The sequence below is a fragment of the Grus americana genome, chromosome 1 (assembly GCF_028858705.1).
Source record: "Grus americana isolate bGruAme1 chromosome 1, bGruAme1.mat, whole genome shotgun sequence".
In the NCBI taxonomy this organism is placed as follows: Eukaryota; Metazoa; Chordata; class Aves; order Gruiformes; family Gruidae; genus Grus; species Grus americana.
In genome coordinates this window covers 41,329,448-41,343,154 of record NC_072852.1, presented here as the reverse complement: position 1 = coordinate 41,343,154, position 13,707 = coordinate 41,329,448, and the positions used below count along the sequence as shown (strand labels likewise).

Genomic DNA, 13,707 nt, shown 5'->3' with positions numbered 1-13,707 from the left:
ATGAACAATAACAATCATATGAAAATGCCTACAGTCTACCAAATACAGTCTGTCTACACACTATTGTTGGGTTTTTTCCATACTTTTTGCTACCATTTTTGATACACCTTTTGAAGTCTGGAACAGAGCACGCACTTAACCTTATGTATGTAAATGCATAACAGCAGCATCGCAAAGTGCTTGGAAAAGGATGACAGAAAAACAGCATTTAAATTAAGAATACAAAAATATACCACCTAAGTGCGGTCACTCATCTCCTTGTATTTCTTTCTGATAAAGCCATGTAAGTAAGGACTCATTTGTTCTAATGCTACCTCAGCATCCACGAATATATGTAACAAATACCAGCATATATGTGAAGTAATTTATCACTAGGTCACTGTGAGCTGTACTAGCATAACACTGGAGGTAAGTGTGAGCTAGCTGTATAATTTTGTTACAGCATTTTTCTTTTGGGATTCTTCTTTTTCTACCCAGTCTTCCAGCACCATCTTGAGAATGAAGCAACTTAATGAAGATTAAGAGCTGGCTGGAATTACAAGGTAATACTGTCTGTCCCTCCAGTGTGAAAGAGGGACTGAGCTGCTCTCAATTTTGGGACATCTAAGCAGTGGCTCAGTATGCTGCCTACCTGGGCTGAGTTAGAGAGACTGCTAAAAAGCACTGTAAATAATCCCACCCACAGACAGAGCAGTTTAACTTGCATTCATATTTCTGTAAAAAGGTGTTGCACATAGCATTGCAAATAACTGCAATCACACAATGTGTCTCACCTTAGCCACATAAGGTGGAATGCCATCTCTCTAGCGCGTGCACTGCCTAGCACACTCTGCCACGACATGTGGCAATGAGATAACCACCCACGTTTTCTACCACAATCTGATTATTATGGCTTTTGCTCAGGAAGTGGGAGGGCTTGGTTTTAGCTTCTACTCCAGCTGATGGGGACTGGTATCTCCCATCTCTAAGCTGAATGCCTAATAACCAGTCTAGTGAAGAATCTTCTTCCCCTTTTTTTTTTTTTTTTTTGAGATAAAACACTGAAGTCATGAAGCCAGTGGGAACAGGGGAAAAACTATCTGATGCTACCTTGGGGGTGCAGGTAACTCAGAGGACAGAAATGGACGTCCTAAGGAACATCCTGAAATTCAGAGATTAGACAGAAAAAGCCCAAGAAGTCCTGGAACTTGGGACTGGAATCTCAGATGGTACCTCCTCTTCTTCCCATTCTACCCTCTGCAAGTGAATACATCACACGGTAACATCGTCTTCAAGTGGGTTCCCTCAGGTCATGTGCTATTACAAAACAGCACGTGAATTTTGCTCAGACTGAAATACCCTAAAAGCAGTTCATTTCTCTCTACCAATTACAAAGAGGAAAATGGTCTCCTGCGCCTATAGCCTGCCTTTGTAAATCCCACATACAAACCACTGATACCAATGAAGCTGCGTATCTACAAACAGGAAAAAAACCTGTTTTAAGCTGGACTTCAACTGTGACAAAGGACACACTAGCTTTCACACAAAAACATCAACATAATACCTTAATTAGTTTGTTTTAAAAAGGAAAACAAGATACACGCTTTCCAATTCCATATCTCCTAGCAAAGAAATTGAATACTTGTAGTAAACATACATTACAATGTGCTAGAAGGAACCTACAAGACTATCATGTATCAATAGGTTTCCATCATCCTTCTAAGACAGAAAAAAAATAAGAGTTAGAAATATAGCGTGCTGCTTTTCTGCATGCACACATATACACACATTAAGGCAGAGGTGATAAAAACATGCTAGCCTAGGACTATACACTATAAATAAAAATACTGTTGTCATCAATTTAAAAAGAAAAATTAGCCTTAAAAAATACCGAGAAGAGAACATAACACTGAAGGGGGGGGGGAACCAAACCCCGAGATGAATTTTTTTTCCCCCAAATCATCATCATTTTATCCTTCGGAATAAGAGAATTCTTTGGGTTTTGTACATTTTGGTTCCCTTATTTATGAATGTTATTCATAAGCTTTTTAGTCCTCTTCAGTTAAAATACCACCTCAATACTCTATGATAGTAAATTCCACCAAATGATGATAAAAAGCTAAAAAAGATTTACTTTAGGCAGTTCTAAATAGTAGTCCTCCTCTTTATGTGACTCCTTTTTCATTAGTGGAAAAAGTGAATAAAAGCATCAACACTTTTTCATTATAGTACAAATTTTATGCATCTCAGTCCTGTTCTTTTCATTACCCTTCTGTTCCCCAGCACAACTCTATGTGATATTACATCCTAGAAAATACTCCTTCCATTCATCTGAACGTTTATTCTCCTGTTTGGGAATTTTCAGTGGATGCTGTGCACTTGTTAAATGCATCTTTCACAATAAACCTGTACTGTTGACACACTTCTCAATTTTCTGGGAACAAAGAATTAAAGAATGTTCAACAAAATGTTAGTTCATCTTAATTACCCCATCTGATCCCAAGATCACCTAAATCAAACCAGATCTCATTAACCTGGAATTATCAGAACTTCCACATTTTGATGTTTTACATTATCTTGGCATCATGAGGCATCAGCAAGAGTAACTGGATCTTCTGGCCTCATCCTCTTTATAGTTTTGGCTAACACAAAAACTAACCTGCCAGTGCTTCATTCCACTTAATCTATAAAGTACTACCAATATCAAGGAACTAAATCAGACACATACACAAATGCTATTTCTTCTAGCATAAGTTGTTTTCCATAAGAAGTTAACTGATACTCTCCACTTACAACTTTAACCTAAAAGCCTCATCTGAAGGATCCTGTCCAAACCTTTTTGAAAAAGTCAATTTATCCCCACTAGCTCTTATATTTTTTCATTAACGTACGCTAATATGTCCTCAGCTCATTGCACTGAATCAGTTAAAAAAAAAAATCTTAGAGTATTAGTCACTTTGCAGAATGATCCATGCTTTTTGTTCTAAAGTCCAAAGATTGCTGGAGTTTGTGTGATGAAATATCTTACCTCCCAGAGTCGAAGAATATCTTGAAAGCTAAATTCCCTTTTAAATCTGATAAGAAGCCATCGGAAGCAAAAATAAAGGTAGCCTGAGTCTTGAGATTCTAGGAATAAAAATGTTATATTTTATAAACACCAAATTTGGTTAAGACAACACTGGAATAAAAAACCCAACATGTTTTACAGGTACACAATCATACCACTGATTTTTAAGATGGTAGTCCCTTTTTAGAACCAATGATATTTGCCAGAGGATGGCGTATTTTTAAAATCAGTAACAAGATGACCCTGTTTTTCAATAAGCATGAAGCAATTATTGAAATCTTTTAGGCGTTATTCATTTACAGGTCCTGTATTCATATAATATTACTGTGGGACTTCGGTTTAATGACTGGTAAGAATAGCAATGCACACACAATGCAGTAAGTTGTTTTAGTTATTGTGCATGAATAATACACCTACCTAAATAACTGCAAAATCCACTGTCTAGTAAACGAAGCAAAGTACTCAGCTGAATTAGTTGTGTCTTCATACCCTGCATCTGTTCTTCAAAATTCTGATGCTGGATGGAATAAAATATTAGTACTGTCATTTTTATTAACTCAATGACAATTTTGAGATTTACAGCTATTTTTAGTTTTAAAAAAAGTTTTGTTATTGCAACAGTGGTTCTCATCCTTTAGGTATTTAACATAGGGATATTTAACTGTACTTCTAACGAAACATCTGCCTTTTACTGAAAGCTTTAACTAAAGCAGTGGAGTGTTTCTTCGATAACACTTTTATATGTAATAAATGATACTGTAAATCAGCATATGCTCTGCACCTCCAAGCAGCACCACTGCACTCAAACTAAAAAGACCACTTTTTTTTATTTGCATACCAGTCACATACTGTTTGGCTACATGCACAATTCATAAAAGCTTCAGTTTGTGTAAAGTCTAAATTGCATTTAACAAATGCCAAAAGGTAAGTACGACAGGGAGCCACTATCCTGAACAAAATCCTGCTAGAGGACACCTGATTAATACAAATTTGTCTGTGATGGCTCCAAGTTACTTTGAAATTTCTAAGGAGCCGAGTTTGTCTGTATTGCACAGTAATAGTATCAGAAACCGACCATAACCTGTGTCCATCAGAAAAAACATACTGACTTCAAACATAAGATGATTGCTTTAAAAGGATTTTTTTAAAAATGAAATTTATAAAATTAACCTCAAATGCTATCCATAGCCTATCTGTTTATGCAGGCTAAAAAAAGCCTTATTTTACCATTTGATCCATGTATGATACAAAGCACCAAAAGGCATCTACTTCATTCTCCATAACATACAAGACAGGTGAAAGCAAGTCGCTCATCCCCTGGACATAACCTTGATGGAGAAAAAGGGAAAAAAAAAAAAGGCAAATAGTAATTTAGTTAAACTCAGCAGTTAAACAGTAATTCTTCAAGTGTGTTGAATGACTTGAGTGAAACAAATGTTTGCATTCCACATTTGCACAGATACTACAACTTTCCTACTCAACCACCAGTAAAGACATTTTTGTATGAATAATAACCAACATCCAGCAGATTGAACAAGATTTAGCTGCAGTTTCTGCAAATCTAAAGAGAACATAAAACAAACGCATTGATTCTGTAGTTAAAATACGTGCAAACTGAGCTGACACCAGAATAGATCCTTAGCAAAAAAGTTCCCATTTAGAGCTTAGAAGCATATATTGATATTTTTAAGATTAAAAAATGTATACCTAGCACCATCACAAATACAGACTCATACCTACTCTCCTCCTCAACTGTAATTGGTTGCTTTCTTCCACACATTTAAAATCTTTTAATGTCTTCCCACCTTTTTGAAGATTTTCTTTTCAAATAGATTTGAAGAAGAGATGTTGAGTTTTAATCCCAGGAAAACATATGGTGCAATAGCTTTTATAAAGAAAATTTCACACTTAGCATTTCTTTTTTTCTGGCACTGAATATGTTTTAAGGATTCCTGTATTTAGGGAAGTAGGGACTGTTCTGCTTGGATGGTATTTTAAATACACTAAAGCCTAAGACCATCTATGTAACCAAGCACTCAGCAACAAAGACTACTACTACCTAATTAAACTGCCAAAGGGGATTAACAGCAAAGTATTGCTTGTGAGAAGCATGAAACGCACACGTATCCAGACCTGATTCAAGGAAGTGCCTTTGGGTTTCTGTGCCCAGAAATGGTGAATCAAGTTCATCTGCCCTAAAAAGCACTCACATGCCTTAGAAGAAAAGCTTACATTTAACTGGAGAATAAAATGCCCATTTTTAGAGCATATTGTTTTCACAAATAGCTAGAAAATTTAGTTGTATACATAACATTTCCAAAATGTCATAGCTTTTTAATACTTCTTCCAGCTTCCTTATTTGTAATTAACAGCCCAATTAAGAAGAGTAGAAGACAAAGATTTTTAGAGCTCATTTTTCCCCTTCTTCCTGACTCTTCCAACTACCTTACCGCTGATGCTCAAGTCAGCTTATCTACTGCCCTATTGCTGCTGACCTCCCTAAGTAAGGGAGAACATGATTTATGTGTATGTCTGTCATCTGTGGTTGGTTCAACATCACATGACATTTCTCAGTTAGGATCAAGCTTGGCTGATTCCATTTCTTAACGATGTAATTATAACTGAGTAACTGAAAAGAGGATTGGAGTCTATGACTGCAAAAATATGGAGCAGGTGTGAGAAGAAAAACAGATCAAGGAACAGAAAACAGGTAAATAATTAAAAGGTCAGAGAAAAAAGTTTTATTCCCCACACATTTAATACTATAGCCAACTAAAAATAAATGCAAAGAAAATTCTGTTCAAGACAGTTTAAAAGTCTCTTAAAGACTAAAACCAATTTCATTAAAGCAGACTTGAGGAATCATTCAGAAAAATGTTGTATTAACAGCTGTTCTGTCCCCTCCCCTATCTGGCAGTTTGTGGCATTATTGAGACCTCTCTACAGCTGCTGTCAAAGGATTAAGAGCAGCATTGTACCAGTGCTTGAGTAGCTTAGAAGGTTTGGACAGATACAATGTCAAATGTACTATATTTCCATTATTCTTGCTTGTTTCATAAAACAGAAGACTTATCCACTGCATACATTTAAGTCATCTAAACAATGTTTTTAATAGAGTGGATGGTGAATGTGCTTTAATTTCACCCATATGTCACTGTGTGTTAATGCAGGTTGAAATGTGGAAAAACATGTGGAACAGAGCTACATGTTTAAAGTCTCAATCAGTTTTAGTTTTCCCCTTTGTTTTCATGCCAAAGATCAAGTGTCTATAGATGTGACAGAAAGGACAAAAGCTGACAAGTACTACGGCTCTGCAGCAGGTTTGCTAGGTATTAAAGATTTGTTCCTACTTTTTGTCTTCAAAATCTGGCACAAAGTGGGCTTTTAGAATCCCAACACTCTTCTGAGACAGAACACAAAAAACCCCAAGTACACAACAGCCAAACATCATGCCAGGGGTGGAGGGGGGAACTAGCTAGAAGTATCTTTTCCCTCCCTCCCTTCCAAGACAATTAAGAGAAGCCAAGACTTAGACATCTTGTGATTAAAGCAAGACATTATATGCTCTTCCTTCTGGAACAGATGCATACACTAAAGCGTAATTTTTGACAGTCTGTTAAGTGTACTCCTCAAGAACCAGCTTTTAAAGTATTTATAAGAACACCCGTGTTTACAAACAGCTGGTTCAGCATGCTGAGCTTTAATTACAGCAGTGGCAGCTGGTTTATCATTTTTATTGATATATATAGTCTTAAAAATAGGTATCACACTCAAGCTCCAAAGACCCAAACCCATTTAAAACTCTAAAAGCAAACTTGCTTCAATTCTAAGAAAAATCCCACCCAAACAAAAACCACCAAAACACAACAGCAGGGCTGTGGCAAAGACAAACTACCACTTAATTCCCAATCCCACCTCAGCTGATGAATTCAGATATCTGTGATGAGCAGACAGAAGAGAGGAAGAAATAGGATGAGAAATTGAACAAAATTATCTACATTATTAAAATATAAATCTGGACATTTACAAAAAGCATTGTAATCAAGGCAAGTTCAATTGTATTAACAGGCCTTAACACAAGCAAAGCTGCATATCAGAAACCAAAGAGGCTTTTACATTCAGAGGAACACCACTTACCTAAGTCAAAGTCATACATGCAGTAGGTCATCAAAATATCATGAAGTAAAATCAATCCTGGATTATCTTCGCCTTCGTAGAATTTATTTGTTCTATCTGTCCTGTTTACATCTTTTTCTAAGAAAACAGTCCAGATTTAAAAACATTTTCAAAAACAAGTTCTACAAAGCCAGCATCAAATTAATTCAAAATGGTTGTAAGCTGCTGATTTTTTCCTCAAACACTGTTGCAAAGCTTTGAAGTGTTTAAGACAACTGCATAACTGAACGTCGTTTCAAAATAAAAAAATATTTTAAAAGAAAGAAAATCCTTTCTGTCTGCAATAAAAGGATTTGCTTATAAACAGATTTTAAAGCTTTTTGCCTTTTGTTTGTTAATACTTTTTATGGAAAAATTCCTCATTATAATTCAGTGAAGATGTTTTGCACTTACAGGGATTAAAAACAATTTTATGCTTGTTAGCTAAGCAATGCCATTTCTGAATACTTATGTGATGCAGCACAAGCCATAGCAGGAAAAAGTTACCACATGATCAGTTCAAAGACACTGTGATAGTTCAGCACAGCATGTTTATAAATTCTGAGTAACCAGTTCCTATAACTCCTAGTGAGCTGAAACTGCCTGTTTCATCAGGCAGTTTTCATGCCTCAAACACACCAAGCACACAGCATACTCTTCAACAATGTGAACTTTGACACTGATGTATTGAAATAAGCAAAATTTTGAGTGCACTTTAATACAAGGAACAGTTTGTAGTTTTGGATCTATTATACAACATAAGCCTAATATTGTCATTTACATTTCAAACACTTAAAAAGGAACATAACTGCGTCAACAAAACCAAAACTTCAGCCTTTTTTTGAACTCCAAATATTATTTTTTTCCTGTTCACACACGCACACTCTAAAAAGGTAGTTTACTAATCTACTAAGATTAAACTTTCTCAATCCTTTCAGCATGCTTGTTGAGTAACTGGTTGAAATAAGTTTAGTCCATGTCTCAGAATAACGCAAAAGTCTTATCTCATCTCCTGAAATAACAATTTAATAATATTAAACATTGGTGCCCAAATCTCACTACCAAAGAGAATTGAGGATACAAACTGTTAATAGTCAGACCTTGATGAAATTTTTAAAAGTAGGGTAAAATTCTGCAAGTCAGAATGAACACGTACAAATCCTTGTAAGAAATTTTAAAATATAAACAGACACATTTTCACATTCTTATTGTATGTCACCATTTGAATGACATTCCCAGTAAAATTACATCATGAAATAACATAAAATAAAGAGCCTTTGTTATTAAGGAAGTTAAAAAACCCAGCCATTCTGTAACACTAATGTGTAAAAGCTCTGAGTAACTCTGGTGAAGAAAGTTTTAGTATTAAGTATATAACAATAAGTTTAGGCACTTCTGAAAACAACAACATGTTACTTTTTAGTGCCTCTTCATACAGGTTACTCAAAAAGTTACATTTTTTCAACTTCATATTGAATTGTAGAAGTGTGTGAATCTGTACAGTTAGGTATGTTTCTAAATCTAAATTTACCTATAAGACTCCGGTAATCTCTTAATCTTGAATTTCGTTTCTCCTGTTCCTCACTGACAGATTTCCACTGCAGTTTCATCCTGAAATACTCATCCCTGAAAAAAAAAATTTGAAACAAAAACATGTTCAATTATTACATTTCTTTTTTATTTAAGCATTTATTCATTCCATTTGTTCTTTGGCATAGATGGGATAACAACACCCTGTTTATATAATATTTTTACTTTAGTATAACGATAATTTTTAAGAAAGTCTCACACACTTCTTTGCATTCAACAATCTTTAGCAGCTGTTTTTCAAGTTTCCAAAAAGCTTTCTACATCACTATATGCCTTAAGAAAAAAACAGTTTTTAAATTTATTTTCTAACAAAAAGCCCGCTGTACTCACGTTTTCCTTTTTTGCAGATTTGCTCTCTCTTCTTTAGTGCTATTCCAAGGAAAATACCCCAAAAGAAATTTCCATGCCTCTTTTCTTAAAGTATGGCAGAGACCCTAGGGAACAATGGATATGAAACATTAACAAAAACACTATTTCGATTTTGCCAGGAAACATTCCTATAGTGATACAACACTTCTTAAAGTTACAACTTAAGAGCATTTTTATCAGTAAACTTCTTTTTATATTGTAGACAAATCTTATCTAACTAGGTATCACACATGGAGGAAATGGGAAGAAGAGAATATGATTAAGCAGAAAACTGTAGAAACACTGGATTCATCCTTAGAAAATAAAAGAGAGTTTTTTCTTCCCATATTTTTGCTTCACTGCTGGAAATAAAAATCTTTACAGGCATCACAGGCTTTAAGAAGCAAAAAAGTACCTTTAAAATTTATATATTTAAACATCATGCTGCTATTCAACTGCCAAGCTTCTGGTCTCAACACAAACTGATCCTGAGGACTAGATTTCCATTTACTTATTTTTAAACAAATATTAATTTATAAATATAAATTAAATATTATATTAATTTATAAATATAAATTAAATATTAATAAACAAATATTTTCCTCTGACAATACAATATTTTAATCTAACAAGAAAATATTTATTGATTATAGATTTATTTTTATCATAATACTATTCTTATTTATAGATGAAAATTCTTATTGATTACATGCAGATGAATCTTCCAAGCAACCAAAAATACTACTGTCCACTCAAAGACACTGTCAGAAATCTTTCCAAGTAATGTTCATCATTTGTAGGTGACAAAAACATACTAGCTGAATCATATCCCACTTTCATCAAAAGAGTTAAAAGAAACTCCTGCAATATAGTCATGAGAATGAGGCACTTCTGCTATCAGACTCCAGTTTACCAGTCCGAAGCCACCTTGATTCCTCACTGTATTTCTTCATCTACCATTAGACTAAGGTGAGGAGATGGTACATCAAATAGCATCAACCACTGCAAAAACAAGTAGCAACCGGAACTTTTCCAGTAACAGGCAAACAGTTTGAGAGGGGCATTTTAACTTCCCCCTGCCCCTTTAAAGAGGACCTGCGCTTAATGTACTGGAAGTTACTGGGATCTTGAGTCATAAATAAAATCGAGCACTCACTCCTCTGGCAATGGACAACAGCAATGACAGGGAAACGGGCTACTGAAGAAAAGGTTTGTAGTAATTACCTTGATTGCAGAAGGGTCCTTAATTGGGTACTTCAGGCACATTAAATAACAGTCACAGAAAGTGAAAAAGGCCTCAATTTCACTCTACCCCTTCACAGTATACTACTTCATATGTATAGGTCTTTAAAAACTGTACTATCAATGTTATCATTCTTTACTTCTGCTCAAACTCCAAGAATGCAAGACTGCATGTTTGCAAACATGCATCAACAGGTGCACAAAGAATGCATTAAGGCAGCTTGATTCCCACCCCCCCCAAAAAAAAAGATAAATACTAAAGTAACATTAGGTAGAATAGTTACAGGACATAACTAAAGTTTTCAACATTTTCACCACTAAGACCATATTCACATTCATATTGCAATAACCCTCAGTTCAATAATAAATATCAGCAAAAAGTGTTCAGGACTGCTCTGATGAGGGCCAAATCCAGGTAAACTGCTAGGCAAAGAAGAGAAGCTTTTGTTGGAGAAGAATAAGAAAACACCCTCAAAAAGAAAACAATAAACCCGATATCCTAACACTGAAGCACTGGTGTTTTCCTGAAAGGTACTTTGATTTCTCTTCTTTATCACTTAAGCCTTTGTGTTTAACTCATTCACTTTAGCCAGCCACCACAACATCTAACTCCTTGTAAAGTGCTTTGTATGGTTGCAAGACTTGAGATATTTGATTAGAAGGAAATCATGCCTTATGAAGTCTCTCCAACAATACTGACTGGCTTATGCTCAAAATCCTGCATGGAGCATTACAAGTGTAATGAAAACAACATAACCATGGTTTGGGAAGGAAAGAAAAAGGGCCAGAATCAAGCCATAGGTCTTGATGACTTTAGAAAAACAAGTTACCCCTTTGAATATCAATTGCTTTATGTAGTCGACATTTAGAATTCTTCCTTCGGAATCCATATTCTTAGTCCATTCTTCAGCCGACACAGGCTCTCTTCTACTAACTTCAGGCTGCTTTCCTAGATCGATCTAAAACACAAAGATCTTATATGAATCCCACTGAAGTGCTTCAGTAGTTTTAAACAATTGTGCAAATAGTACTAAGCTTGCCAGTTTGTTATATTCAGTGCAACTAAATTTTCATGCGTGCACATCCTTAGATCTACACACATGAGAAAGTAGTGTGGACTAAACAAGCAGATCTTTAAAGCAAGACTCTCCGTGCTGAGGACCTGGGTACATATTAACACTTCAGATTTTGGAGAAGGATGTGCATGTGTTTTAAATAACCTTCTACCCCCACAAACACCTCTGAACTAGATTCCCATGGACTAAAATCCTCTATGCAACTGGAAATGTACTAGGTATGTGCAACACAGCAAACAAGAACAATAGGGAGCTTCACTTCAAAAGCACATTCCTGATACAGACTAGCACATCTGAAGAGAACTGAAAAATTACTTGGGTTCAGAGATGTTATGCTCACACAGACTGCACAGGGTGACTGAAAGCGATTTAAGTACACTGCCTCTTAAAAAAACCCAAGACTATATGTGCTTTCAGAACTCCTAACGCCCAAAGTTTCACACTTTGTAGTTAGTCTCAGTTCCCAAATTGCATGTTTAAGCACAGCAGAATTCAGCAGACAGTAACTCCTTACTTTCTAAAAATATTTTGATGATGGTAAACACCAAGTGAATTTGTGTTTCAACTCTTTAGAAGTCTAAGGTATTTGCCAGATTAAGACATATAGTTCAGTGTTATTTTTAATATGTAACATTCATTATACTTTTTCTCATTGATACGTTAACTGATTAAGCACTAGGCAGCAAGTTCTTAGACTGATATAGTTCACACAGCTACTGCTAAGTTGTCAACACTATTTTGAACTCACAGAAAAATATAACATTCAGAACAGTTTAAACACTCTAAAAACACGTGAACTGCTTAAATAGTAAGTCACAAGCATTTAAAAATAAACTTTTTCCACCTATCTGTAAAAGCCCACACAAAGTGATTCATGATCCAATTACAAGTTCATTCTAGCTTTGGTTCAGTCATACATAAATCTGTACATTTATACTCCCTAAACATTAATCATCCCATTGAATACTTTGTTTTAATCTTAGCCCTCTTAAAACAAATTGAAATGTTAAAGTGATTAGCCAAGAAAGTTGGTTATTAACCTGCATGCCCCAATTTTACTTAACATAGCTCTATGATCACAGAGGAAACACTAAACATGAAGTGGGTCAGTTTTCAGGCTAGTGACTCTAAGATAACAATAATCCTCATTTCAGTAATGAAAAACTTTCTTTCAAAGCAAAACTCATACTTGCAGGCATAAAAATGACATAGGCTGGAAGTAGTTGATAATGACCTTACTCTTAATGAGCTCACTCTTATGCTGGTACGGCAGCATACACCACAACTGCCAAGCATAAACCCACCAAGCTTCAAGTCCTACCATTCTTTTAAAGGTGTGCATAAAAAAAAGATCAATGCATCTGTATCATATTCATTTACACACTCACTCGCGTAATGACTTCAAATCCTGGTTCTTCCTGCTGATTTATCTTTAGCCCTGGAATAGCATCATTGAGAAAGTCTGCCATTTCTGATGGTGGTCGCCTTTGACTTGAGGGGTCACTTAAACGGAAGCTGTCAAAAATATAGTTTGTGACTTTGGAAAATCTTCCCATTGTTACTGTGTATGGATCTTTCTTCAATTTCTGTGTTGTAACAAGGAAAACAAGTAAAATACAAAAAGCCTCCGATTATTTGTAATCTTGTACTCAAAGAAAGCAAAACAACAGGAACAGTACTGTTGGTCTGAAAGTTATTGAAGTTTTATGTATCAGTAGTTTCATAGAGTACATTCATTACATGATTAAAAAAAGATATCTTAAGTATTAAGATAATACTACTGACTGATTTGAAAGATTGGTGTGCTCAGTAAGCCTGACCTATATGTAAAACTGGAAGAGATTTACTATTTTCTTTCCAGTGATTAAAGCATCTTCCTGATAGCTAGCTTCACTACCTTCATAGAGAGGACACACCTTGAATCATCGTGTACTCTGCTAGGAATCTACGGCAAAACTTGTTTTGACAACTAAGTCCAGAAACTAACATAATTATCTGATGAAGATTGTCTTTAAACAAATCAGTGGGTCAAAACTCCGACCTCATTCAAACTACTAGAAATTTTGCTGACTTTCACAAGTCCACAAACCTCACCAAATGATAAAAATGTTAAGCAGTTTTAACAAAAAAGTGCCTCTTTTAGGCAATATTGTGCTCTTTGCTGCTCTATTTCCAGCATCCCTTCAAAACTGTCAGAAAATATCAAGAAAAAGGATATTTCATCAATAAAAAATTAGAAGATTCTAATTA

General features: G+C 35.2%; 1 protein-coding gene across 2 annotated transcripts in view; it reads right to left on the bottom strand.

Annotated features, from left to right (window-relative positions):
- The window catches only part of TBC1D15 (TBC1 domain family member 15), a 36,923-nt gene that overhangs the window by 2,936 nt on the left and 20,280 nt on the right, over positions 1–13,707 (bottom strand). For both annotated transcript variants that reach the window (XM_054802435.1, XM_054802512.1), the window contains exons 7-14: positions 12,846–13,043; positions 11,212–11,340; positions 9,122–9,225; positions 8,733–8,827; positions 7,184–7,300; positions 4,274–4,374; positions 3,464–3,563; positions 3,008–3,105 (exon numbers count right to left, since the gene is read on the bottom strand). In XM_054802435.1, coding sequence (XP_054658410.1) covers positions 3,008–3,105; positions 3,464–3,563; positions 4,274–4,374; positions 7,184–7,300; positions 8,733–8,827; positions 9,122–9,225; positions 11,212–11,340; positions 12,846–13,043 — 942 coding nt within the window. The remainder of the gene's footprint in view (positions 1–3,007; positions 3,106–3,463; positions 3,564–4,273; positions 4,375–7,183; positions 7,301–8,732; positions 8,828–9,121; positions 9,226–11,211; positions 11,341–12,845; positions 13,044–13,707) is intronic.